This window comes from Sciurus carolinensis, chromosome 8 (genome assembly GCF_902686445.1).
Source record: "Sciurus carolinensis chromosome 8, mSciCar1.2, whole genome shotgun sequence".
Taxonomy (NCBI): Eukaryota; Metazoa; Chordata; class Mammalia; order Rodentia; family Sciuridae; genus Sciurus; species Sciurus carolinensis.
Genome location: NC_062220.1, coordinates 138874754 through 138900314, shown reverse-complemented (window position 1 = coordinate 138900314; position 25561 = coordinate 138874754). Strand labels below are relative to the sequence as shown.

The following is a 25561-nucleotide window of genomic DNA, read 5'->3' as shown; positions in this document are numbered from 1 at the left end:
GCTGTCCCCCTCGTGCAAACTCCAGGCCCAGGTAGGTCCCGGCTTGAAGGCCCGTGTGGACCTGAGGTGGGTTCACAGCACCGGTATCCCTGGCATCGTAGTACCTGGTGCTTAATAAATGTTCAGTGAACGGTGCCTCTTTTAATGCTCCTGTGCTATTGCAGACTGCTGAGGGAACACCTTGTCTGCCCTCCTGGTAGCTCCTGGACTCTGAGACACTGCTCTCCGCAAGGAAATCGTGCAAACGTGTGCTGGCTAGAATATCCCCAGGAAAACAGAAGGTCAGGCCATGTCTGCACCCATTGCCAAGTCCTGTGGCTTCAACGCCTCCTCCACCTCTCTTCGAAGGTTTCCAGTAACAGGAACTTCGGTGGAGATGCCCCACAAAGATGAGAAAACCACTCGCGCGTAGTATCTTGTCCCCTCTCCAGGAATCTCTAGCGCTCATTCATTTGTATATTCAACCAACATTTATGTGTTCCAGATGCTGCGCTTAGGGCTGGAACCCAAGAGACACAGCCACCAATACCGCGGCCCTTACAACCACGTAGAGGTTAAGATCTGTAGGTGTGATCATGGACATGCATATGGATTGGATGTGAATACGCACATCCATCAAAGTCCCCCGGATGTACACAGGTCAAACACTATGCGACTTCCTTTAGGTAGACATTCTTAGTTCATCATCCCCTCAAATTCCACATCAGGACTTCACCACACAGACTTGACAAACGGCAATCCGATCAGGCGGGCTCAGGATACCAAGGATGCCTCGGGATGCCGCTTCCACCGGAAGACAGAGAAGAATAAAAGGCAGCTGCCTCAAATCCAGCTTACCCAGGCTTCCCTCGACATTTCCTTTAAAACCAAACCTTGCCCTTTCCTGCTCCGGGAGATTTGCCTGTGGCTTAAAGCAAGGAAACATTTTTCTTAATCAACGATCTTTGGCACTTCTACAAGCCCGGGTCTCCTCAGAAGGGCTTTCTGGGCTGTTTCCATTGCTGTCAGGCCTGCGGTGCACAAAGAATGCAGATCTCTACAGAAGGTAACTTTCCAGCGCACAGCCACCACCCCGCCTTGTGGATAAGGATCTGGGCTCACAGGTGTTCAGCAATTCGCCCGAGGTCAAAGGGTAGGGAAGGTGGAGTGAAGCTCTGAACTGCCTCGTCTGCCTGAAAGCTTAGCCAAAGAACTCAGTCCCACTGCGGTCCTTTCTTTACATTGAACTAAAAATGGTCCCTTTTACCTTCCCCTTTGGGACTACAAAAGGCACCCCTCTCCCTCCTCCACACAATGGCCCTTGAAAGACAGAACGGGCTGTCACCACCTCATCGCAGCCTCTGCTTCTCATCGCCAGGCGGAACACCCGCACTTGCTGTGGTCTCTCCTCCTGAGATTCAATTTCAAGAACCCGTGGCCACCCACACATTCTTCAGCAGGACAAGATCCAATTTTCCAGGGTCCTCTTAGGGCGATCAAGGTATGGAATTCTCCATAGGAGGACAGGGTGAAGTAGTCATTTATTGCTCCTTTCTTTTTTGGATTTTGTTTTTTGGGGTTTTGGGGGTTTTTGACACCACAGTACGAGAAACACCTCACTTTCATCTGAATTCTAAGATCGGAAAGCCAGCCTCACAAGTGTGAGCAACAGATGTCCCTCCACCTCCCTGGGGGAGACAAGAGGGTGTGACGGAGACTGCGGTGAGCTGGAAGGTGCAGGCCTTACACAAAGGGTGTCCTCTATCCGACTGCAGGTGAGGCTCACAGGGGCTCCCAGGCCCCAGGTCACGTGACCCTGTGGTTTTTGCATTCGAAGCCAGAAATCAGATTTCTGTGCAAATTTGTCAATTTTTACATGACGACAACAAACTAATAAAAAACAGCCAGTGATCTGTGTGCGTGTGTGCGTGTGCATGTAAACACATGTGTGTGTGCTTGCACACACATGCACACACGTGCACACACGCACACTCCCTCTACTATTAAGTCACATCCTCTACTTTATTTTTTTTAACTTAAAAGTAATCGTTGACTTAAAACTTGACACTCATCCCCTCTAATCTTGCCCAATGAGGGTAAGGTTCCAGTTTTCTTTCAGTATTTATACCTTCAGATTCTGTCCCTCAAAAGTCGCGGTCCCAGGTGGAAGAAGCTAATCTGCACCTTCCTAAATTCCCACTTCCTTGCCTGTGATTGAGAGCAATCGCAGACCCCGGCCGCAGAACCTGCAGTGCATGAAGACCTTTGGGGACCTGCTCGCTCCTCCTCGGGGCCCACAGTGTCTCCTGTGCTGGTCAGGAGCAGCCAAGAGACAGCTCCACAGACAGAGGGGCTCTCCCGAGGGCACTGACCACTGTGACCATGTTGGGGGCTGAGGCCAGCACAGGGCTCTGTGGACATCCTTATCCACCCGGGAGTCACGGCAAAAGTCATTACAAACAGTGGCCGTGAAGCCACAGCTCACCCACCATGGTTGTTTAATTAAGTCTGGTTCATGACAGGGACGGCCACAGAGCCTGTCCTGCATCGCTGGGCTTGGTGATATGTGGGCTCCATTTCGCTCCTTGAAGAGTGGACAGTCCTTTACTAAAGAATGTTGCTTTTTCACGAGGCTGTAACAGTTAACAGGCCAAAGCCCTCATCTTCCTGAACTGTGACCATCAGGATGGGCAGAGGATATTTTGAGCGGGATCCATGAACTTGAACTTGGACTGGCCACACTTGGGTGGTGCTCTCCAGGCAGGAGAACAGGAGCCTGCAAGGGGCTCCCCAGGAGCCTCTCAGGAGGAGACCAAAGGTTCAGGGGACTGAGAGGGAGTCACTTGTCTGGGTCCGTGGCGGCATCAGCACACAGAGCCATCTCTGTTGGCCAGCATCTGCTCCTACTTTCTGGAATGCTGGGGAAAGTAGGAAGCATGTGTGGCCAGAGGCAACCAGGAGCAACGTGTCATCCACGTCTTCACCCCTGCACCTGATCTCCTGCAAGCATCAGCCTCCCTAAGCTGAACAGGTAAGGCTGGGCTTGTTCCATCTCCAGGTGCCCGAGGTATGGCTGTGCGCACTGATCTGAAGCTAGTCCAGCCTTCTTCCGAAGGAGAAGTAACAGTCCCAACCCAGGAAACAACCAGCGCCAAACCTGAGTTTCCTATAGACTCACTGTTTTTCGTGAGTCCTCACAAATACAATATTTCTCCTTTCCTAAACCGTTGCTAGACCAAGACACAGCCTCCCATAGGTCACAGTGAGGAGAAATTAACGCCCCGGACCCTTCCTACCTGGGGAACCCCTAAAGGCCTTTCTGTTTGCCATGAAGTTCTCAAGACTGAACAATTTCGCTTAACACCTGAACCACAGCCGGGCGAAGGCGAGGAAGGAGGGGGCTTGGCATTACTGTCTTTTCCTAAGACATAAGGATAAGTTGAACCCCAAGACTCTCCTGGCACTTGAAGGAGGAAGGATAATCCTGAAGACTGAAGCCCCTTCTCCCTCAGGTCTCTGCTGCAAAAAGAAGCAGCAACCGTGTACTAAGAAAAAATACAGAAACACCAAATTTAGTAGTTCAAGGAGAACCTTTTGAAGATCATGAAAAACTAAAAACATAGGCTGCTTCCTGGCAGAATTCAGAGTCAGAAAGGCAGCTAATTAGAATGAAGCATACAGCAAAAATGTCCCTTGGACAGATTCCCCAACTGAGCTGTATGCCTCAGGTTATGTTCAAATTAAGGTAGGTAGCACAGGATGAGCTACTGAAAAATTCAATAGTCACTTGTTTTAATGTTATTAACCAAAATTTAGTACATCAACCTCATGAGTTTTATTATCTTATAATGAGAAGAAATCTGTTTTAAAGTTTGAAACAGGGAGGCATTTATTAATACTACACTCTAACCAACCAACCACTCTAAAAAAGCAAGGACATTAAAGAAAATATATTTAGTAAATAATATTATTGGGCAGAGATAGTTGTTAAAAATTGAGATGGTATGGGGATTGTTGATGTTAAGAAAACATTATTACCTCACGTGCATGTATGACTGCATGACCCATGTGATCCTGCAATTCGCATGATCAGAAAAATGAGAGATGACACTCCATTTATGTATGATCTATCAAAATGTGTAAATGCAGTCTACTGCTCATGTACAACTATGAGAACACAAAATTAAAAAAAGAGAGAAGAAAATGTCATCCCATGAAGAAAGAGAGGGAGGAGAGAGAGAGAACGAGAATGAGCAGGAACGTGCTCTGGAGATTCAGGCTCGGCCACCTGAGCCCCCACCCGACCCAGTGTCCCTGATGCGGCCATGTGCTGCTCAGTGAGGTCATCCCGGCCTGCAGCCCTAGGAACCCGGCAGCTGGGCAGAGCTGGAGGCTGGGACACCGTGGCCACCAGGCCACGCCACGTGGGTCAGCGGCGGCCGAGGCCCATACCTTCACGATGTCTTCGTCGGCCGACCTGCACTCCACAGCCTCCGACACGTCCACCACGGAGCCGTCCTCTTCAACCCCCACGACTTTGACGGGGACCGAGACGGGCTTTCCGGTGAGAATGGCGGTGTTTAAAACCTCCGTGTCCTGAAGGAGAGAAGAGGTGCGGGTGAGCGAGCTGGCGGACCAGAGGCGCTGGTGGGGCTGTCCAGCGCCACGGCCTCCGCCCGGGTCCTCACCCTGCCCTAGCGCGGGCCTGCGGGGACGCAGCCACGAGGGTGGGGACCAGCCTGCGGACGGCCACGCCCATCAGCCCGACCCTCCCGGCGCCCCAGTGGCTCCCTGACTCCACCTGCCCCGTACCCCCGCCTCTGCGCCTGTCACACCACGTGACGCAGCAGATTCCTCCCCGGCACCGTCCAGGGCCTGGCTTGAGGGTCCTTTGAGCAGCAGCTGCCTCAGTGACACAGGGAACATGTACTTCATTTTTGTCTCAAAAGAAGAAAGACAACAGCACCAAGAACAAAAGAGAGTGAGCCAGGTCGTCCGCACACCTGGGCCCACACCTGGGCGCACACCTGGGTGCACACCTGGGCCCACACCTGGGCGCACACCTGAGCGCACACCAGGGCCCACACCTGGGCGCACACCTGGGTGCACACCTGGGCCCACACCTGGCCGCACACCTGGGCCCACACCTGGGCCCACACCTGGGCCCACACCTGGGCGCACACCTGGGCCCACACCTGGGCCCACACCTGGGCGCACACCTGGGCCCACACTGGGGCGGGCGCCACGCCCCTCCCTGGCCTCTCCGGACCCTGAGACCCCTGGGGCTCAGTGGTTCTGCCCTCGCCATCCACCTGCACCTGCCAACTTCCTGCCGTCGCCTCTGCAACTCCCTTCCCACGGCGTCCCTCACCTGGACGGCTGCCATGGCCCAGGTGTCCTCCCGTGTCTGTCCTTCTCGGTGTTCTCGCCTGAGTCAGAAGCCTGGGAAGCGCCCCACCAGCCTGAAGCTGGAGCCCCACGGGCTGACAGGGCGACCGGGCCGGCCCACCTCCCTGTTGTTCTCCTGTCCCCTCTCTCGGTCCCCCACGTGGTTCAGCCTCTCACAGTCTGGACGGCGTCTGCCACACGTCACTTCCCACGTCCTGGTTCCCTGGTCTGCAAATAGGGACGATAGAGACCCTACGACGCAGCGAGTTTGCCGACGCTTGACGGGCCGCCCACACGCACGCCAGGGCAGGAGGCGCTCCGTGAGCGCGGCCTCCAGACATCGGCCGTCACGGTCGGTGCTCAGAAGATTCGCTCAAGGAAGGAGCTGAAGAGCCACTGGCAAGGCTCAGGCAGGGACCATGGTGGAGCAGCCACTTCCACACCAGGCTGGAGAGAAAGGCCAAGCAGAGAAGCCAGGACAGCGGGACAGCTGGGCCCAGCCGTGGAGTCCACCCAGCAGGCGCTCGGCTCCCCTGGGAGGGAAGCGGTTAGGAGACGGGCGGCCTTCTAAATGACTGGCGGGAGGCATCATGCACTCGGGCTCCTCACCGACCCTCCCAGGATGGTACGGGTTGCTCGCCATCTTACGCGTGGTGTGCTTGGCGGTGATATTGAGCCTGCACATAATAGCTATTTTTCAAGAGAAAACATCAAATTTGCAAGGAACACATGAGAAAGCTGGCAGCCCAGCGCAGCAGGGTGGTGGGCCAACCTTCTTCTCCTGACATGTGTCTCTTCCTCTGGGCGGGATTCTTTGGTACCAGGGATTGAACCCAGGGGCACTTGACCACTGAGTCATGCCCACAGCCCCTTTTTTTATTTTTTATTTTGAGACAGAGTTTCACCAGGTTGCCCATGGTCTCGCTAAATTGCTGAGGCTGGCTTTGAACCTACGATCCTCCTGCCTCAGCCTCCAGAGTCAGTGGGATGACAGACACGCACCACCGGGCCCGACTTGGGATGGATCTTGAGGAGAGAATTTCCGAATAAGGTCAGTGAGTTCATTCTCCTGAGCACTCCACTCCCACCGGGGAGAGATACCGCACACGTCTGAGCGCACACTGAGGTGTGCAGCGGGACAGCGGCAGGGTGGGCCTGAGGCGGGAACCTCACAGCTGGGGCGTGCGGGAGCGCCAGCCGAGGCCCTGTGCGCACACAGCAGCAGCTGCACGTCCTGACCCGCCATTGGCCAGCTCAGGACGCAGCACCATGTTCTCTGGTGTCGCGGGCAGTGCTTGTTTTCCCTCCTGAGCACCGTCCCTTCTGCTTGCCAGTGGCGACATTTGGGTTTTCCTTTGGTGTCCCCTCATTCCTATCGTCACTCAGTGTGGTGTGGCTACTGCTGACCCCAAGCCAAGCCAAGAGGCTTCACGGAGCAGCCCGTGATCCAAAAATGGCCAATCCAAGTGTTCCAACCCTTCCCAAGACCCATTCAAGCAAAGCCCCAGCAAAGGAAATCAGAGGCAGGCGGGGGAGGAGCAGCTTCCCAAGGATCTCTGGGGGCCCGAATCCAGCCACACCTGAGGTTGGTTCTCTTCAGAAATTCAGATACACAAAAAGAACTGTTCGACTGGAACCAGTTTGGGTTTTGGGGGATTTTCTGACACTTAAAAGTGACAGTCTTAGCCTGGTGACATGCTGGGCACTGGGGAAGGAGAAAAGACAAGACACCAGTCTGCCCTGTAGAGGCTCACCACCTTCATGGAGGACAGGGGAGTCTCCCAGCAGGGCCTCCAGTTCTCATAAAACAGCCGTGAGGGACCCAAGCTCATGGTCCTGGGAAATACCCTCTGCAGCCACGTACCCTCCAGCAGCTGTTGCACGCATGGCTCAGATTTGTACACCTTTTAATCCAGTGTCCAGCATCAGCCTCTCTAAGACCCCACAGTAGGTCCCTACGTACCCTTGGCACACTGAGACCAATTACCACATTCACGTTACATCAAAACAACAAGCTGGTCCCAGAGACTGAACACCCACCAGCCACCAAAGTACAAGACCTCTGCTCCTGTCTGTGGAAGCTCGAGGTCCGATGCCCAGAAAGCCCCTTCACATTCCTCCGTGGAAGGCACTTCCTTCACAGGAGGGCGACACGGAGGGCAAGTCAGAGTAGCACACAAGAAAACTCTCTTCTCCGTGAAACCGGTGAGCACTGTCAAAACCCAGGGCTCTGGATGGACCGAACACTGTTCAACTGGGAGAGCACTTATCCAGGAAATAGAGGCCCACATCCCGGTGAACCACAGAGACCTCTGTGGCCTCTTAACTTGACCTAGGCCACACCCCACCTCCAGTTCTGCGATGGCTTCGAAACATCACATCCCCTGCACCGTAGAAGCCAGCAGGGTGGGCACCACCGGAAGGAGAAGCCAGCGGGAGACCGTTCACACCCTGGTTCTCAGACCATCGAAGGCACGCGGCTTACGGTGGGTTCCCTGGAGCACCCCACTTGCAAGGCTGCGTCTGACCTGGCTCTGGGCTCTTCTTCTCCCTAGAGATGTTTGTCAAAATCAATCGCAGGTGATTGTTCCCCTGCCCAGCTCTCCCAGGCAGTGAGCTTAAAGGGAACAGATGCGTAAGGAGGCGACCGTGGGGCTTTGGTAGGCTGCACCGTGTTCCTGGGCACATATAAATATGGCCATGCGCCTACTGAGAACCGTGTGCATGTCCAGCGTGCACCCACCCTGGAAGGACCCGAGGGGCCCTGAGCGCTCACCCCGGCCCTGGGGAAGCAGGTGCCAGACAGTAAGGAAATCCCATCCCTGGCTGCCCAGCAAGCTGCCATGTCAAATGCACCCTGCGGAGTCGTCAAAGGACCTGAACTGAGACACACGACCATACAGACGATGCTCGAAGACGGGATGCTCAGTGAAAGAAGCCCCAACCTGCGTCATAAGAGCCCACGTGCAGGAAGTGTCCAGAGCAGGTGGGAAGTGGGAGCGGCCGTGGAGGGGTGGGCGGGGGAGGAGCGGCCGGGAGACTGCGCTGCGGGACGTCGTGTCCTGGAGCTAGTGTCAAGGCGGCAGAACCGTGCACGTTGGCCACGAGTCCTGAATGACAGGTCTGTTCTGGGAACAGGCAGGCCTCGCCCCAGGCGGGGGGATGAGCTCAGCGCGGAGCACCGAGCGGACGGCGGCCAATGTGACGGTCGTGCCAACAGAAGGACTTGGCAGAATGAGGGCGTCTGACAGGTGGATGGCACAGGACGCCTCCAACGCCTCTGATCAGCTCCGAGCTTCTCAGGGTGAGTCACAGCTTCCTGCGTGTTGGCCACACACAAAGCCGGGGACCTGGGCCCTGCGCCTCTGTGTCTGGACGGTCCCTCCTTTCCTCTCCTGGTCACTCAGATGGCCACGGTCTCTCCACAGCAGCTCCGTTAGCTTTAGACTGAAGGACCCAATGGATCTTGGAGAGAGCTTACAGGTAGGAAGGGGGCGAGGAGGCACGGGCTTCTGGAACCTTCTTTCAGAAGGAAGGTGGCAGCTAGAGCTTCCATGCTGGGGATGTGAAGCCCCACGTGGTCAGGAGAACAGCCCACAGAGCACACGAAGGGAACGAAGCAAACCAGAACCTACACTCCACGCCCCGGCCCCAGGTACGCACGATGACAGCTCTGCTCCATCCCCAGCTCCACAAATAATAAAAATAATAATGACAACAACCCCTACATTAGAGAGACGGCTACGTACTAGGCATTGGGAGAAGGCTTCAGAGGGCGCCCGACAGAATTCTTGTAATAACTTAATCAGGTTCTATTACTATTTTTACTCTATCAAGAAAGAAAAAGCAACACGCTCTCTCTGACTGAGGTGCTGTCCTGCTCAGTAACTCTACATCTGCTGCCTCTCAGAGAGCCAGGCCCACCCAGGGCCACCAGCTCAGGGGTCTTCGTTGGAGCATTGTGTCCAACAGAGAAGGTAGAAACCTTCTGAATGTCCACCAGTCAGGGCACAGCTCAGTGGACATGGCACATGCACACAGTATAAAATATTATGCAGCAGAGAACATGACGAACTGGATCCGTGTGTTAGTTAAGAATAGCCGGAGTGCTTCAGCTACTCCACTATAAAGCAGGTTTTTTCCACGGGTTCGTAAGGACGACACTAGATAACAAGACTTGCCCACCAGTTCTGGGTGTGGTTGACCTTCTCTGCCCACTTTGTAGGCGTGGCCAAGGGACGTGACCTGGTCCCCGAATGTGAGTGGGAGGATGCACTCCTCTGAACCACAGGATCCAGGAGCGGAAGTCCCTGTGCCCTCCTTTCCCTGCCATGCTGGTGGTGGCCGTTGTCACCCTGGGTCCCAGAGAAAGGACAACACAGAGCAGAGTCCCTGGCGAACCTGTGCTGGACGTAGGGGGTGGGCGCGAATCAACCTCCGTTGATTTAAACCATTAGAACCTAGCGGTTGCAAGTGGCTTTGGGGCATGTCATTTTGACTGTACGCTCTCAGTGCGAAGACAAAAATAACTGTAAACACATATTGGATTCTGGCTGGGTTGGCAGCACAGGTTAGCAGTTCCAGAACTACTTTAGCGTTCCAGGACTGAGCAAACCGCGGGTCGATAGGGAGCGCCAGAGTTCCCGCTGCTAGAACGGGTTTCAAGTGGAGGAGGAAAGGGGGCAAACTCTGCGCTCAGACCTGGAATGGTGACCAGCGGGAATCCGGGTGGGCCGCCTGTGTGCCCGAGTGTGTGACGCGGCTGGGGGCGCATGCACGCGTGGGGGACAGACACAGAGGGCGACGCCCCTCAGCCGTGGGCACACCCAGCGCTCAGACTGCAGTTCTAAATCACTCTCCAGAGAAGACAGCAGAAGCATGGAGCCGATTCGCAGGCTGAGGCAAGGAATGGGCCAGGTCATGAGCCAAGACGCCCAGGAGGTAACAAAGTGCTCAGAAAATGTCAAATGGACACAGGACACAAGGCGAAGGTGCTGGGCAGACCCCGGACAGTTGAGCAGGGTGGCAGGTGCTCAAAGCAGTCGGCGACGATCTGCGTCCGGGTCCACACCATGAGGAAAGGGGAAGGAAGCAATCCTCGGGGCCCAGCTCCAACCAACAGATGTGAGAGGAACAGCCAGATGAGAACCCGGCCGTCCCACGGTCACCAAGTACGACCACAGCCGTTTCAGGCAAGAGTCGTGGGTGGATTCAACTCGTGCTCAAAAGAACAAGAAACAGGACTCGATATTTGCACAGTGCAAAGGAGCTCTGTGCAAGAGAGGCGTTCATTTCACGGAGGAGAAACAGCAGCTGTGTGGCCTGGACCCTGCATACGCCAGCTGCTCTGCTCCGGTCCAACGTGACGTCACCAGAGATGCGGTGAACAGACTCCGTGTCCCGCAGAGGGCACGGCGTCCCTGGGAAGAGAAGGGAGCCCAGCAAGGAACAAGGCCAGGCCAGCCCAGACTGTGGCTGTCAGAGCAACTGCTCTGTACCTTCCAGGACACAGTGGCCCAAGGATAAAGAGTGGGAGGCCCTTCCAGAGCCAGGGGCACAGATACGTGCGCGATCCCAGACGGAAGCCTCAAACTGGGAAAGCAAAGGAGTTTGAAGTTGGTGTGTTTGTTTATTGCTATAACAGACACGAGCGGGACAAGCAATGAAATTTGAATAAAGCCCAAGGATGAGAGAATCCTTTGTGTTGACGTTCATTTCCGGATTTTGAAATTTCACTCTTCCTTTTTAAGAGTTCTGGGGAAATTCTCGCCAACGTACTCACAGACGAAGGATCCCTGTTTGTGTAACTTACTCTTGACCCCTTCACTAAAATAATAATAGTAGGTGTTTATGTTCAGAGAGATAATATTAATGTTTGGGGAATTTTATGGAAGGTATTTGGGAAATGCATTTATTCAGACCCACAGGTACAGTCAAAAGAACCAAAGGAAAATGTAACAAGGGTCTGGGGCTGGGGCTCAGTGGCAGAGCACTTGCCTCACACGTTGAGGCACCGGGTTTGATCCTCAGCACTGCATACAAGTAAATAAGTTATAAAAAATTTTTTTAAAATACAAGACAAATTGATAGACAACTATGTAACAATACTGGATGCAACTGCCTAACAAACATGATTAATGACAATTGATTTTTCTTACACCCTTAGATGAGTGACAGGCACCGGCCAAGTGATTTCCACGCATCTCCTGTTCATAATGATGCGTATTTATAAAACACAGAACGATACCTATCAATACCTGATCCCATAAACACCAACACCCACGCCGGGACCCCTTGTAGGTGCTGGATACATTTTAACAGTCCTTAACATCTTACCTCAAACATCCTCGATACATTTTAACGGGTCTTACTAACATCTTACTTCATCCTCAAACATCGCTATTGAAGGGTAACTATTTTTATCCCCATTTTACCAGTGATGAACTAAAGCTGAAAAGCACTCAGTGATTTGGCCACAATCACGCTGCTGCTAAGCGACGGAGCCAGGATGGCAGCGCGGGCAATGTGCCGCAGAAGCCACCCCAGGGCCGTCCTGCGCGTCTGCACTGCTCCTCACCTGTGTGACGGACCTTGCCGTTCCACTCCTGGGCCCAACTCAGAAGAGAGTTCAAAGGATCAAAGGTAGATCTAGAGAGACTAACTTTTTAAACCTTTAAAAAGATGTTACACGCACATGAATCTTAATCGTTAGTAGACACAGTCAAGCGTCCCCGGAGACCCACGGCATGACCACACGTGGCTTCTGCTGCGCTCCCCCGGTTCCACCCCCAGCCTGTGAGGTTCTGGACCACAGCCCTGAGATCTGGCCACCTGCCTGCCCTGCCTGGTCCCTGGCCAAGAACACTGGCCTTTAAGCCGGAATCTAATCTGACCAATTCTGGTCGCAGACACCTGGACTTCTCATTTTGATAACGTCAAGGCCGATGTGAACTTCACTCAGCGCCCAGCGAAGATGCTGGCTGCAATTTAAATAGGGATCTCAATGCCACTGTTGTGCATTACATAACTCTGAACCAGCCTTCTCCCCGCCCCAACACACCCGAGGGATATTTTTAGATGCTGATCATTCATTATCCACAATGCAGCCAGAGATTTCAAAATTGAGCTCTCGATGAGTTCTTGGAACAACGAAGAAAGGTACTCCAAATAGGCCAGCACGAAGGGTCAGGAGGACTCGGCGTGCTGTCCCAGGCCCCTCGGTCGCAGCTGCGGAGGGAAGGTCCGGCCACTTAGAGGGGCTCCCATCTGCCTCACCAGAGTCCAGGGTGGGCATTTCTGCTCTAGTAGCTAAGAGCAGAGGGGGTGAGTCTCCCCAGCTGGTGTGAGAAGAGGGCACTAGAAGGGCAGCTGCTGGCCCAGCACAAATAGCCCCATCCCGGCAGCATCTGCACCTGCAGGGGTCTGCAGGGCGTGGGCCCTGGACCCTTCAGAGTCACGAAGCTGTGGACGCCAGGAGCAGGAAGCGTCTTTCCTCCCACTGCCTCCCAGGCTGCCGGAGGTAGAGCAAGATGTCATATACTGGACGCTGGTAAAGCTGTCCAACACGATGCAGGGACCGTCCCTTGGAAACCTCCCTCCTCCTCACCCCATCGTCCTGAGAATGGTGACCAAGTGCCAAGTCGCCACTGGGTACAAAATGGACCTGTCCCCCACCAGTTACCACTGATCGGTCCAGATATGACCGATGGACCTCTTTCCTAAGAGCATCAGAATGGGGATTAAGAGATCTCAGCCTCTGACGGACTCCTTTCCAAAAAGGAAGGGACGTTAACTAAGAGGCTGTTGCTGGGCATTACCTGTGAGCAGAGCTGCCCAAGAGGGAGGCAGAGAGGTGGACAAGGCACCGGCAGGGAGAACAGGCTTCCTACAGAGCCAGGGAGGCAGCGTTGGCAGAGCCGCCTGGCGTGAGGAAACCCAGGCTCCACACAAAGTGTCCTGCTGGAGGCCCACTGCTGGACAGTGCCTCCGTGGGACCTGCCCAGCTCCAAAGCCTGCACCCACCCAGGGTTCCAGAGGGCTTGTTGTCAAGGGGCCGCCACCTCCGTGAGGGAGGTTGGGAGCAAGGTGTGACCACCTGCTGTGCTGGTACCTCAGCACAACGGCCCCACGTCGCAGGGAACAGAAGACTACGGGAGCCTCGTGCAAACCGCCCGTGGCTCTGGCTCCGTCTGACAGAGGAGCTGAGGGGGGCAGGGTGAGCCTGGGTGCTGCAGGCCCTCGGGGGACGCCCAGCTTCCACCCAGGAGCAGCTGCTATCAGATGCTGTGTGGCCAGTGACCCGGGCTCTGGGCCCAAGGGGACGAGCAGAGGCTCCCACAGGCAGGGGCTCCTCACTGGGGTGAGGGGGAGATGCTGGCAGGGACCCAGACTTGCAGCTCTCAGGGGACAGACAGACACACGGTTAGCCCACTGCAGAGAGACAGGGAGGGTGAGACAGGCAGAGAGAACACTGAGGCCCAGAGAAAGAGACCACCACCCTGACAGGGCGAGGAGCCAGAGGGGTGCGGGAGGCGCGGAGCGCCCACTCTGGAGCTCCCAGCCCGCTCCCTCCTTCCATTCCACCTGTCAGTGGGTCCTGTTGACCCCACACCCCAGCTCCAACGCTGAAGAGCAGCCACCTGGGCTTTCTCTACTTCCCTCTGTTAGCACGCCCTGAATGGCGACTGTAACCTGTTGATTGCTTCTCTCTTGTTGACAGAACCTTTCATCCAGTTTGAGCCGAATTAAAATTGAAAACAACTTCCAGTTGCCACAGGGCCAGCAAGCAAATGACATCTGTTCAATTAACACCTAGAATGTGGGCTGACGGCACAGTGAGGGGACACAGCTCTGCTGAGACCCAGGCTTACAGTGATAGCTTTACTAAATATGGATAAACCGCCACCTGGGCAGGTACTGTGAACTGGCTGGCGCCTTGGTGACTGCAGGGAGCAGTGAGAGCCTGGGCAGGAGGCACCGCTGACTGTTAATCTTCAGACAGGCCCTGGATGGGGGACGGGGACAGATATATGGGTGGATGGATGGATGGATGGATGGATGGACTGATGAATGAATGGATGGATGGATGGATACATGGATGGATGATTGGATAGATGGATGGATGGATGGATAGATGATGAGTGGATGAATGGACTGATGAATGGGTGGGTGGATGGATGGATGAACTGAATGGATGGGTGGATGGATGGTTTGGAAAGGCAAGAGAGGGAAGGTGAGAAGGGTGGAAGTTCAGAGCAAGAAAGAGATGATGAAGGGGGGACCAGAAAAAGAGAGAGAGAGAGAGAGAGAGAGAGAGAGAGGAGAAGAGGAAAGGTAGACCAAGGCAAGCAAGAATGGTCCTAAAGAGAGAGAGAAACAAAGGGACAGTTACACAGAGAAAGAGAGATGGGGTGAGACAAAATGAGAATGGGCAAAGGGACCTGAACAAACCAGAGACAAATTCGGAGAAGTAGCAGAGCCGGCAAGGGGAGGCAGACAAAGTGAACTAGGCATGCAGAAGGGCAGAAAGAGGCACCAAGGAGGAGCCAACAAGGAGACTCGGACCCTGCAAGCCAGAGGCTTTCTGCTCTGGACAAGCCAAGAAGCCAGTGTGCCCAGTGGGGCCAGCCTGTCCCAGGTCAGCCCACTGACTGTTCCATCCTGCAACTGTTAGGCTGAAGCGGCTGAGCTGGGCCCAGCGTGCAACAGCACCTGACAGCAGGGGACACCGGGCAGAGCGCCCCTCAGGTGGGGAGGTCCAGCAAGGATCAACGCCATCATGTCCCCTGAGGCCTCCTGCTGGGAAGCACCTTATCTAAAAAGCGAGGTGTTGAGCAGACAGTCCAGGTGTTGCCAGGTGCACAAGTGAAAAAGGGCAAGACAGAGAGCACTTCTGAGCACGGCGCCGTCCTCAGAGGGGGCCTTTCTCCTCTCGTCCCTGCTGGGCGCCTCTTCTCCATATCACCTACTTCATCCATCAGACCTGCCGCCATCGGGGAATTTTACGACCTGTTGAACCGCCTCTCATTGGAATTGATTCCTGGCTTCCATCGGTGCACCCACGACAGAACTGGTCCACCAGCCAGAGCACACCTTGAACCAGAGAAGCGGTGGCTCCTCCTCTGTGTAAACCATACCTCGGAAACGTGATCAAAACCCAGCCTCGTTTTCTGATGGTTTGTCACTGAATCCCCAGCACCTGCCACTCAGCAAACACTTCCCTGAAGACCAGGAAAGAGCAAGCAGCACGGGGAAGCCCAGGGGGAAGGGGGAGAAGAGGAGCCCCCAGGTTCACTGGCCGGTGGCAGGCAGGTCCACCTCTAACCCTGCCCGGCAGAGCCACCGCAGTTCTGGGGGTCGGCCCTTTTCTCGCGGCAGAGCGCCAGAGTCCCATACTGACCCTCGGAAGATCAACCACAGCTTCCCCTGAGCAAGCCTGGGTTTCAAGCCCTCCTTCCCCATAGCGCTCCCTCTGCCTATAGTAGCCAGTAGTGGCTCAGGGTGACCCCTGGTTCAAGTCCTGCTCTGCCACTTAGGACGTTCACTCAAACTCACTCTGACTCAGTTTCCTTATCTGGAAGAGGTGGCTAGTCACTGTGCCTCTAAAGTAGGCTGAGTGTGGGTGAGGGTGATGCATGGAGGACGCAGGACATGCCGGCCCCTCGGTCTCAATAGTTGCTCTAAGGGACGCTAGTTTTACAGCTCCCACATCTTTCCAGACTCTATGAAGGCCCGGCCTCCAGGTGTGGCCTTCCCAGCTGACAACTCCTCCTCCCAGGCAGATGAACAGCTTCTTCAACTGACCGTGTCCCCAGAGTGCCTTATCAATGCCTCCTCCTGGCACACGGATCACCTGGCTGCCTTGGGTGTGTTTTGTGTGTACTTTTGATTTCCTGGAGCCAAGCACGAGCCTGGGAGCCTTCGGGTGTTTGAAGGCATTAATGAACCCCCAAATATCAGAGAACCGAGTCCGCACAGGAAAGTACTGAGTGCAGAGGAGTCAGAGGAGGGGTGCAGGGTGTGGGCTCCTTGAAAGACTAGACACAGTCAGCACCGGGCCATTTGATCCTGAGCCTCGCCTCCCCTTCAAAACTAAGTGTCCCTTCAGAAGAGCCCGGCTAATTAGGAACTTCCCCGAAAAATCTGTCTGTAAAAAGAGAAGGCTGCATATCCTAATGGGCAAACCTGACAGAAACTGTCCCGTTTTTTTCACTGGCGGCATTTCGGAATTTCTATCTTGAGAAGAGCTGAAAGAAGGTAGCGAGCAGAGAGCTCTATGAAAATTACATGCTCGTCTCGATGTTTTTTTCCCCACGCCGAACCTGCCAAGACCCAATGTGTGATGTCAGCGTGGAAGCCATCCTCCCGATCTGCTCGATAAATTATTCAGCACCTCTTCCCGACTAGACCTAAGTCTTAATACATAAAATAAGCAGTTTGCTGTATTATTGTAATTCAAAGTAAGTCTCCCGTGTGGTCCTGGCATTGTGAAGGGTTTCGGGACTCAAGTTAATGAAACTGCAGGCTGCAGATCTATTTTTGTCTTCACAGCTGAGTTACCATCAAATCCAACCGCATCCTTCTTCGCCCACGTCGCGAAGCACATGGGTGGACTTGGGTTATTAGTCTCTCTGGGCTGCCAGAGCAAGTTACCCCAAACTTTCTGACTTCGAATGGCAGAGACTTACCCTGTCAAGGCTCTGGAGACCAGAGTCTGAAACTGGGGTACCGGCCGGGTCCCCGTCACCCAGAAAGAAGTGTCTCTGATTGATGGCTCCGGAAGCCCCTTGGCCTGGGGGGCACCGTGTTACTCTCCACCTCTGTCTCCACGGGGCCTTTTGCCCAGGTTTCTCCTCTGCATCCTAAATCTCCCTGTTCTCCTGAGGACAGTGGCTACTCCTATGTCCAGGATGAAATCTTCCCAGATCCCTAACGGGGAAGCCTCTCTTTCCAAGGGTGGTTGTGCTGGCAGGAACCTGGGGTGGGGACTTGGACGTGTCTTTTCAGACCAGACCAATTATTAAGTTAAGGGTTTGATTTTCCCGGGTATTTGAAGCCAGGCAGGAAATGACAAACCTTGACCTTCACCCTGCTAGGAAGACAAAAGTAGTGACGATGATCACAGAGGCACCTGTGGAATTCAAAGTCCCATCTTTGCCCTCCTTTGAAACATAAGTTCCTCAACACTTTGGGGAAATTAGGGGCGGTGTTCTCATATTTTCAGATCAAATTCAAAACTCAGTTCACAAAACAAGCAACTGCCCCTTGGCTGGACCTCCCTATGTGTGGACAGGAGGCGTGACCCTCCGTCACCTGCACACCCTGAAATCTCCTACGGGTCTCACTTTTTGTTTTCGAAGAATCAACCCGGAAGCCACAGATGAGCTATTTTGGATATTCGATTTGAGCTCATCCTGTTACTAGAGAAGGAAGAACAACCTATGCCCTTCATACTGCAGGTTAAGGAGCCGTGTTTGCTGCTGGGAGCGCAGCTGGACGTAGCAGCGGCCACCGTTCCTGAACCTGTGATCTAGACGGCGCGCTGTTCGCGGACGCCCTGGGTTTATCCAACTTCTACACTGATTTACCAGCACAGATTCTGGAAATTATTTCTGAAAGATCACAAAAACCCCAGAGGGAGGACAGAGTGACCTATTGTTTCAGGAAGATGGACACCGGCTATACCTAAGGACAGGTAAGTCTGGCCCCTAGCCTGCTTGGGGGCCCTCGGGAACTTGACCCCTGGCCCTTCTCAGGCCATGTTCTTCTGGCAGGGCTGGAGTCACCCTCTGCACCCGGGAAGGGCACCCGGGGCCCAGGCTGACTGCCCATCAGCGTCGGGACTGGTTAAGGTCTAGCACATGACCCGACCTGGGCCAGTAAGATGGGGCTTTCTGCAGCTTGGACCAAGAGCCTGGTCCTGACCCGGCCCTGAGTGGGGCGGGTGTGACCCTTTCAGCTGGTCCAACCTGAAACCCACAAAGCTGGCAGAGCTGCTATCTGAACTTAGGACGGTGGCCCAATGGCTCTCCGCAGAAGGAACTGACCACCTGCTCCTGTCTCTGATCAAATGTCCAGGTGGACTTGGAAGCACTCTTAATAAGGACCGAGCCAAATTCAGTCACCGGCTCATTTACAGTGGAATCCCCAGTCATGTGAATATTGGTGCAGGCCACCCGGCGGATTCCAGGGTCGAAGCTCTAACTCTCAACTGTGGTGACTTTGGCGATGGGGCTTTGAGGAAGAAATTAAGGTTAATTAAGGTCATAAAGCTCGGGTCTAGATATTAGGGTCCTTGTAAGAAGAGACAACAGAGAAGTCAGGAAAGCACACAGCAAGACGGCCGCTGTCCAGGAACCGAGAGAAGATTGCTTGTAACCAAACCTCCCTCGCCGGCAGCTGGGCCTCGGACGGACAGCCTTCACAACTGGGAGGAGTAAATCCCTGCGTTCGGGCCGCCTCCCCGGTGATGCTTTGCTAAGGTAGCCCCAGAAGACTAATGCGGGATGTCAGCCTCCATCAGAGACGCCCCACCCTCCCGTGGGTACGAACACCTGGAGGCCACCACACCTGTTTGCAGGGCTGGCTCCGAGGACTTCCCCCTTAACCCGCCGTCCAGCACCGCACTCCTCCGTCCGGAGAGCAGCTGTGACTTCCTGTCCACAGCGCACCCTTGCGTCCCATCAGCTGTCACAGCAGAGTCGGGCTTCCCGGGAGGCGCGCAGGAAGGTGTGGCCGTTGCCAGCACATGGAGGAAGATGCTGAGGCCCGGGAGGCAGAGCTGGGGGTGAGCGGCCGTGAAGGACCCTTCTCTGTCTTCTGAATGCCTCTTTCTCCTGGGACACTTTTCTTAGTACGTGTTTTAATAAGAGCCAGGTAGACTTCGCGTGCAGACCCGCGGTGCAGGGAGAGGCGTGGTGGCCTCGTCCGTCTCCCTCGGTGTGCCGCAGCCCTGCACGGGCCGGTTCCGTCCCCCTCGCCCTTCACCCGGGAACTGGCTTGCTGCGCTCGGTCCAGGGCTCCGCTTTCCCGCCCTCGTCCCTCCCGCCCCCCCTCCTCGGTGGTGGCCCTTCGTCATTTCTTAATCGTCACGTTGCAGACACGCCTGGGCGGGAGCCACGTGGGCTCTTGGACCGCGTAGCGTCATCTGGTCCTCGTCATTCTGCATCCTCCCCCGACCCCCTTCCTCCCTCCACCGCTCCGCCCCTCTCTTTTCGTGGAGTCCCCCGACTTTCTGACCTGGAATCCTGGGCCCTCCACAAACCAAGTGCCCGTGAACAAGGGACAGTTTTCTCGAACACTCGGCTCCATCACGGGAAGTCAACCGATTCCACTTAGTCTCCCGCCCTCTCCAAGAGCCCGGCGCCGCCCGCAATCCTGCCTCGCCTCTCAGATCAGTAGGAGGGATGTGTAGGGGTAGCTCCTCCGCGGGGAGCCGAGGGCCTTATCAGGTCGGTCGTCTGTTCCCCGCCTTGGAACAAGGCAGAAACGGGGTGCTGGAGAAGGACGGGCCGTGTGCGGGCGTGTCAGCCCACAGCGTGATGCACGGACGGCCCGCTGAGACTCGTCCTCTTCATCCACAGCGCCTGGGCCCTAAGGCCATTTGCCTCTCAGGCCCACGTCCTCCAGGATAAAACAGCGGCTCTGCCAAGCACTGTTCCTGTAAGCGCCATCCATTTCCAAAGCCCTCATCCAACCCATGAGTGAAGTCTGCATTACGAGGTGGCACAAAGGTTCTCTGTCACCTGGAACACATGCCTCCCGTTCTCCCTGCTACCAAGTCCACCTTAGGAAGTTGGCCCGTACCCTGGCTCCAGGCCGGCCGTGCCCTCGTAGAGAAGTCCCCAGACTTTCATGGCCAGACCTCCTGCCCTGGGTTCCCCCAAACCAGGCTCCCTCGACTGGCTTACTTACTCTGAAAAACTAAAAGGGTGCTCATGGTGTGGATGCCAGTTACGCCTCCGTCAGATTGTCCTTCGAATTTACAGGCTTTTTATAAGAATCCAAGTTTTTCAACACAGAATTTTCTAGCCCTTCCCTACATGGGAGAAGAAAACAGCACTGACCACTGAGCTTCAGGTGGCAGAGTCCAAGTCACCTAGTACACACGTCTGGTGACAGCCGCTGACTTCCACTCCGATTCCTGTGACAAAGACGCAGGGACACATTCTGCCCGTGTCATCTCCAGAGGAAGGTGGGGGGAATGGTCCTGGTAGTGGGCAGAAGGACTGTCCAAGGGGTCCCATCCATGAATGACCCATGAATTACCCCAGAAACCAGAGCCCACAGAAGACACCACCCTGAAGAGGCTCCCTAGGGACTTTTCACAACGATCCGCCCTCTCCAGCAGCACTTCTCTCCCCTCAGCTCTTCCCGAAGCCAGGATCTGCTCAAACATCGCCCAAACAGAGAAGGCTCTGTCCTCTGACCAAAATCTAAATTAATGACCCCATCACTCCCAACCGCCATCCTGGTTTTTTTTTCCCCATCCACATCACTTATGAGACGTATCTAAAATTATTTATTTAGCAATTCATTTACTGCCTGCAGTATCCTCAGCTCTTGGCATGTAGTAAGTGCTCAGTAAACACTCACGGAATAAATGAGTGAATTCAAGTCAAACCTTGAACAAAATGTTGCATCCTTCACAAATGCGCCCTAAGAGAAGAAAGCAGAGTTGCCCTGGCCTCTTACTCAAGGCAGGTGGGTAACCAGAGGATACGCAAGATATGCTGTATTCTGCCTGCCCGATGTCCATCTCCCCCTTCCATCCTGTCAAAACCCTTTCTCTTCATGCTATCAAAAAGCCATGCCACGTGACATGGCAGCTGGGCAGCTGCGATCTCTGGGAAGGTTTTCCCTGCACCAACCCCAGGAGACGAATCAGATTAGTTCAAATCAGTCTCAGAGACTTCAGTCCCCTAGGCAAATGATTCATCCAGGGCCAGGCAGGTGCTTCAACCCCAGGAAATAACATGTACAAAGAAGACCACTAGGGAGGTCTTCTAAGGTAGAGGGATGGAGATACAGGAATAAAAATAAAGATGCACATATGTGATTGCATATGTATGTATAGAGAGAAGCGTCTGCGTGGGAGGCCGCACATGCATCTACGGCAACCGTATGTGTTTCCTGCTAAGAACGTGGCATGCGTAATGCATTTGAGTTGATTCCTGATAAAGAAAGGCCCTTCTTTGCCTTTCTTCCGTTCAGGAACAGAGATGTCGTGAGTCTAGAGACACAGGAGGTCTACCGGTACGGCAGCCGTTTTGTGATCATGAGGCTACACTTCCGGGGAAAGGCCAAGAGAACCCCCAGAACCCGCCTGAGGCCTCGCAGCTGCCAAAACAAAGCCAGCCCGACCTCGGACGCAGACCCCAGGAGCTGGTGCTCAGAGAGCCACGTAGCAAGGGGCCAAAGATAAAGCAGATCCAAAGGAGCTACCGAATGAGGCCAGGCCAGACGGGGATGCAGGAAAGCCTGGCGACAGGCACGCTGGAGAGAACGAACCCACGGGGCGGCCTAGATCGGGTTTCTGGACTGGCAGCCTCTTCGTTCCACAGCGAAACAGGTTCTGGGATGGCTCCAGGTGCCTATGGGACCTCATCTCCAAAATACAGGCTGCAGGTGTCAGGTGATGGCCTGGGGCTGTCTGCGTGTCATCCCCAACTTTCCTAGTTTGCCCGTGGCTCGTCTCGTCCCCGGGTCCCTCATCGAGTTTAATGCCCACCCCACACACACGTTGTCACTGGCATTTCTTATTTTCAGGACACATCAGAGGAGACTCTGCCTCTCCTCCTGCCTCTCAAGTGGTCCCTGTGCCTGGACTCCCAGCGGCCCTCAGGGGGTGAGGACAGACGGAATAGCCACCAACGGGCCACCCAACGCGTCAGGCCACCAAAGCACCCCCCCCCACCACTGCTTTTCTCTTTCTTTTCCCTAAAATCCGAAGGACAGGGTCTGGGTGGGCAGCGAGCACTCCTTTCTGTCCGATTCCCCAGGATTTCAGGAGTGCGGGGGCCCCGGGCACAGTTTCACACCCACGTGCCTTGCCCCAAAATGTCCCATCATGGATTCTTCTATCGGCGTTTTTGGGGGTGAAATCTGCACACAATAAAATGCACCTATTTTAAGATGAACTCGGCTCACCGCTTTCTGACGGGTACACAGACGTGCGTAGCCACTGGACAGCTCAGCAGGGAACGCCGTGGGCCCCGGTGTCTGAGTGCTCCCAGCCCCGGGCCGCCCATCCTGGATCAAAACATTCCAAAGACACGGCGCCCGTCCCGAACACTGCGGACTTGCTCCTGTCGGGATTCCCTGAAGGGCACAGCATCACGGGTGTGGATGGAGCGTCTACACCGTGTTCTGCGTGGGAAATCACCCGGATGATTCACGGTGCCTGGAGGATCTCAGAGATCAGGGCCACACCAGGCCACTTCACATGAGGAAGTCGAGCATCTGCAGTATCTGCAGGGGGCTGGGAACTGGGGCCCCATGGCCACCGAAGGAAAGCTGGCCTTCCAGCAGGCCCGTTCTACCCGTCCCTGCTTGGCCTGGTTGACCTTCTGTCCCCTGTCTCTCTCGAGTGTCCCTGAGTTGGGGCACGGGTTGGCTCTGGGCCTCGTCATTGCTGGGAGTGACCCACCGTGTGGACGTGCTTCCGTTCGTTCGTCCACCACCAGCTGGTGACTCTCAGACTCCACTCATAGTCCGCCAGGGAGCCCGAGTGCTCACGGGGCGGGTTGTGGTGAGCTCGCCCGCAGTCGCCACGCTGCCCTCCACCGCTGTGGTGCCACAACCAGGAAGGACCCCAGGTCTGGTCACCTGCTCGCCCCCAACTGTGGTCCAGCTGCCGGTCCTTGTGGCGGGCAGAGGCACCGCCACCGTCTTAACGCGCTACACGGATGAGCCGGGGTACCCAACCTCACATCTGTGGGTCTCTGGCACGTCCTGGGTTTGTGACACCGTTCGTTAACGCTCTGCCCCCTTTGATTGATCTTCCTGTTAACCTGAGAGCATCCTGGAACCGCCAGACCCCTGTTAGGACGTCCCGTCAGCATATGCGTCCAGTCTGCCTCTTAGGGGACTTTTCCTTAGCAGTAGGTCTGTTCGGAAGATAAAAGCTTCTGCTGTTGATCCCTGTTCTCATGTTATGTGAAATCAAATGTTTCTTTAAGGTTTGTGTTTGGTTTGGGTTTTTCTGTTTTGGGTTTGTCTTTATTTAATTTGCTTGTTTTTGTATACTAAATAAAAACCTAGGGCCACTACAAGGTTTTCTTTCACAGTCTTTAGTTTTTATTTTGGGGCCTTTGCTCCATTTTGAGTTAGTTTATGTTTGTGGTGTGGCATAAGAGTCAAGGTTCATTTTATTCATATGAATGTCATTTTTCTGAAACAATTTGTCAGAGAAGACATCCTTTCTCCATTAATTGATCTTGGTGCTTTCGCAGAAAAACAAGTGGCCGTGGTGGGGGGGTCTATTTCTCCTCGCTCATTTGTTCCAGTAATCTCTGACCATCGTATGCCAATAACATGTAATCTCAATTATTGAAGCAAACAAGACATCCTGCAAATTTGTTCTCGTTTTCCAAAATGGTTCCATATCATCCAGGTTGATAAGCCTTATTCAAATTGCAGAATTAGCTTGTCAGTTTCTACAAAAAGACCTCCTGAGATTTTTTTCAGGTGTAATGATCTAATAGATCAATTTGGGGAGGAAAAAATCTCTGAACATGGTATATTCCTTTATTTATGATTTCTCTAAAATTTCAATAATGTTTTGTAATTTTATTATACATTTTTGGAATACATGTTCTGAAATTTTTTTAAATATGTTATTGTAGATGGACACAATACCCATATACATATTTTTTACGTGGTGCTGAGGATCGAACCTAGTGCCTCACACCTGCGAGGCAAGTTCTCTTCTGCTGAGCTACAACCCCAGACCTGTGTTGGATATTTTGACATGTTATAGTTTCAATCTCCTTCAGAAAAGAGAAAAAGCATTTTGACTTTTAATTTCTTCTTAACTCATGGGTTATTTAGAAGTATGCTGGTTAATGGACAAATATTGGGCGATTTTACAGCTATCTTTGTGATATTTAATTCTGTGTAGGCCAAAGAACACACTCTGACTAGCTTTTACCCTTTTAAAGTTACTGAAACCTGTTTTGTGGACAGCGTGCTCTGTCTCTGGGGGACCCACTCCCTCCTGACAGGAGGAGCTAGTCTGTGCTCACCAGGTACACTGGTTTGTAGATGTGGATTAAGCTCAGTTGACTGGAGTGAGTTGGTTTCATGGGTCCTTACAGAGTGGCTGGCTATTTGTTCTATCAGCTGAGGAGAGAGGAGAGCTTACACTTCCAGCTACAATCGTAGATGTCTTTATTGCTATGTCGGTTATATTATTTTTGCTTTGTGTGTTTTGGAGCATTGTTATTGAGAGCATACAGATTTAGGATCATCATTTCTTGATGAACTCAACCCCTTTGTCATGATGGAATTTCCTCTATCATCTCTGGTAATATTCCATGATCTGACACTAACTTATCCCTCCATTCCTTATGAATCATGTTTGAATATGTTTCCTCTTTCACTCTTTAGTTTTGACCTATCTATGTCTTAATGTATTTAACACATTACATGTTATCTTGTTAATAACCTAGAGTTGGGTGTTCCCTTGTTTTCCATCCTGACAATCCTTGACTTTTAATTGTCTTTAACCATTTTAATTGTAATTAACTATTAACAAAGTTTAAGTGTGTTAAACTTTGCATGTTTAATACAATTACATTTAGTGTAATTATTGATATGTCTGCATGAAAACTGCCATTTTCCATTTATCTTTCCATTTCCACCCGTGTCCCTGTTCCATGGCTCTTTTCGGTTCATCATTTGGTCTATTCCATGTCATCTTCTGCGTTGGCTCTGGGGCTTGCGGTGTGGATTTTAACTTCTACAGTGAACCTCTCACAGTTTGTCCTCAGGCAACATCAAGCCACACCACCTGTGACGAGGGACCTTCCCACTCCCTGAGGGGTCCCTGGATCTGAAATCTGCTTCCTCCACCTATGCTACAACCCCTTCCCATAGTTGGTGTCCATGGTCGTTTATCTCACTTTCACTTGTCATGAACTCCATGAAACTCTCCTGTCTTTGCTTTGAACGGTTTAAGGAATGTTCTCACTGG

At 53.7% G+C, this 25561-nt stretch overlaps 1 protein-coding gene across 1 annotated transcript in view; it reads right to left on the bottom strand.

Annotated features, from left to right (window-relative positions):
• Tmem132b (transmembrane protein 132B) overlaps positions 1 to 25561 on the bottom strand; it is a 339703-nt gene that overhangs the window by 38074 nt on the left and 276068 nt on the right. Inside the window, exon 5 of the mRNA XM_047559883.1 lies at positions 4432 to 4575. Coding sequence (XP_047415839.1) covers positions 4432 to 4575 — 144 coding nt within the window. The remainder of the gene's footprint in view (positions 1 to 4431; positions 4576 to 25561) is intronic.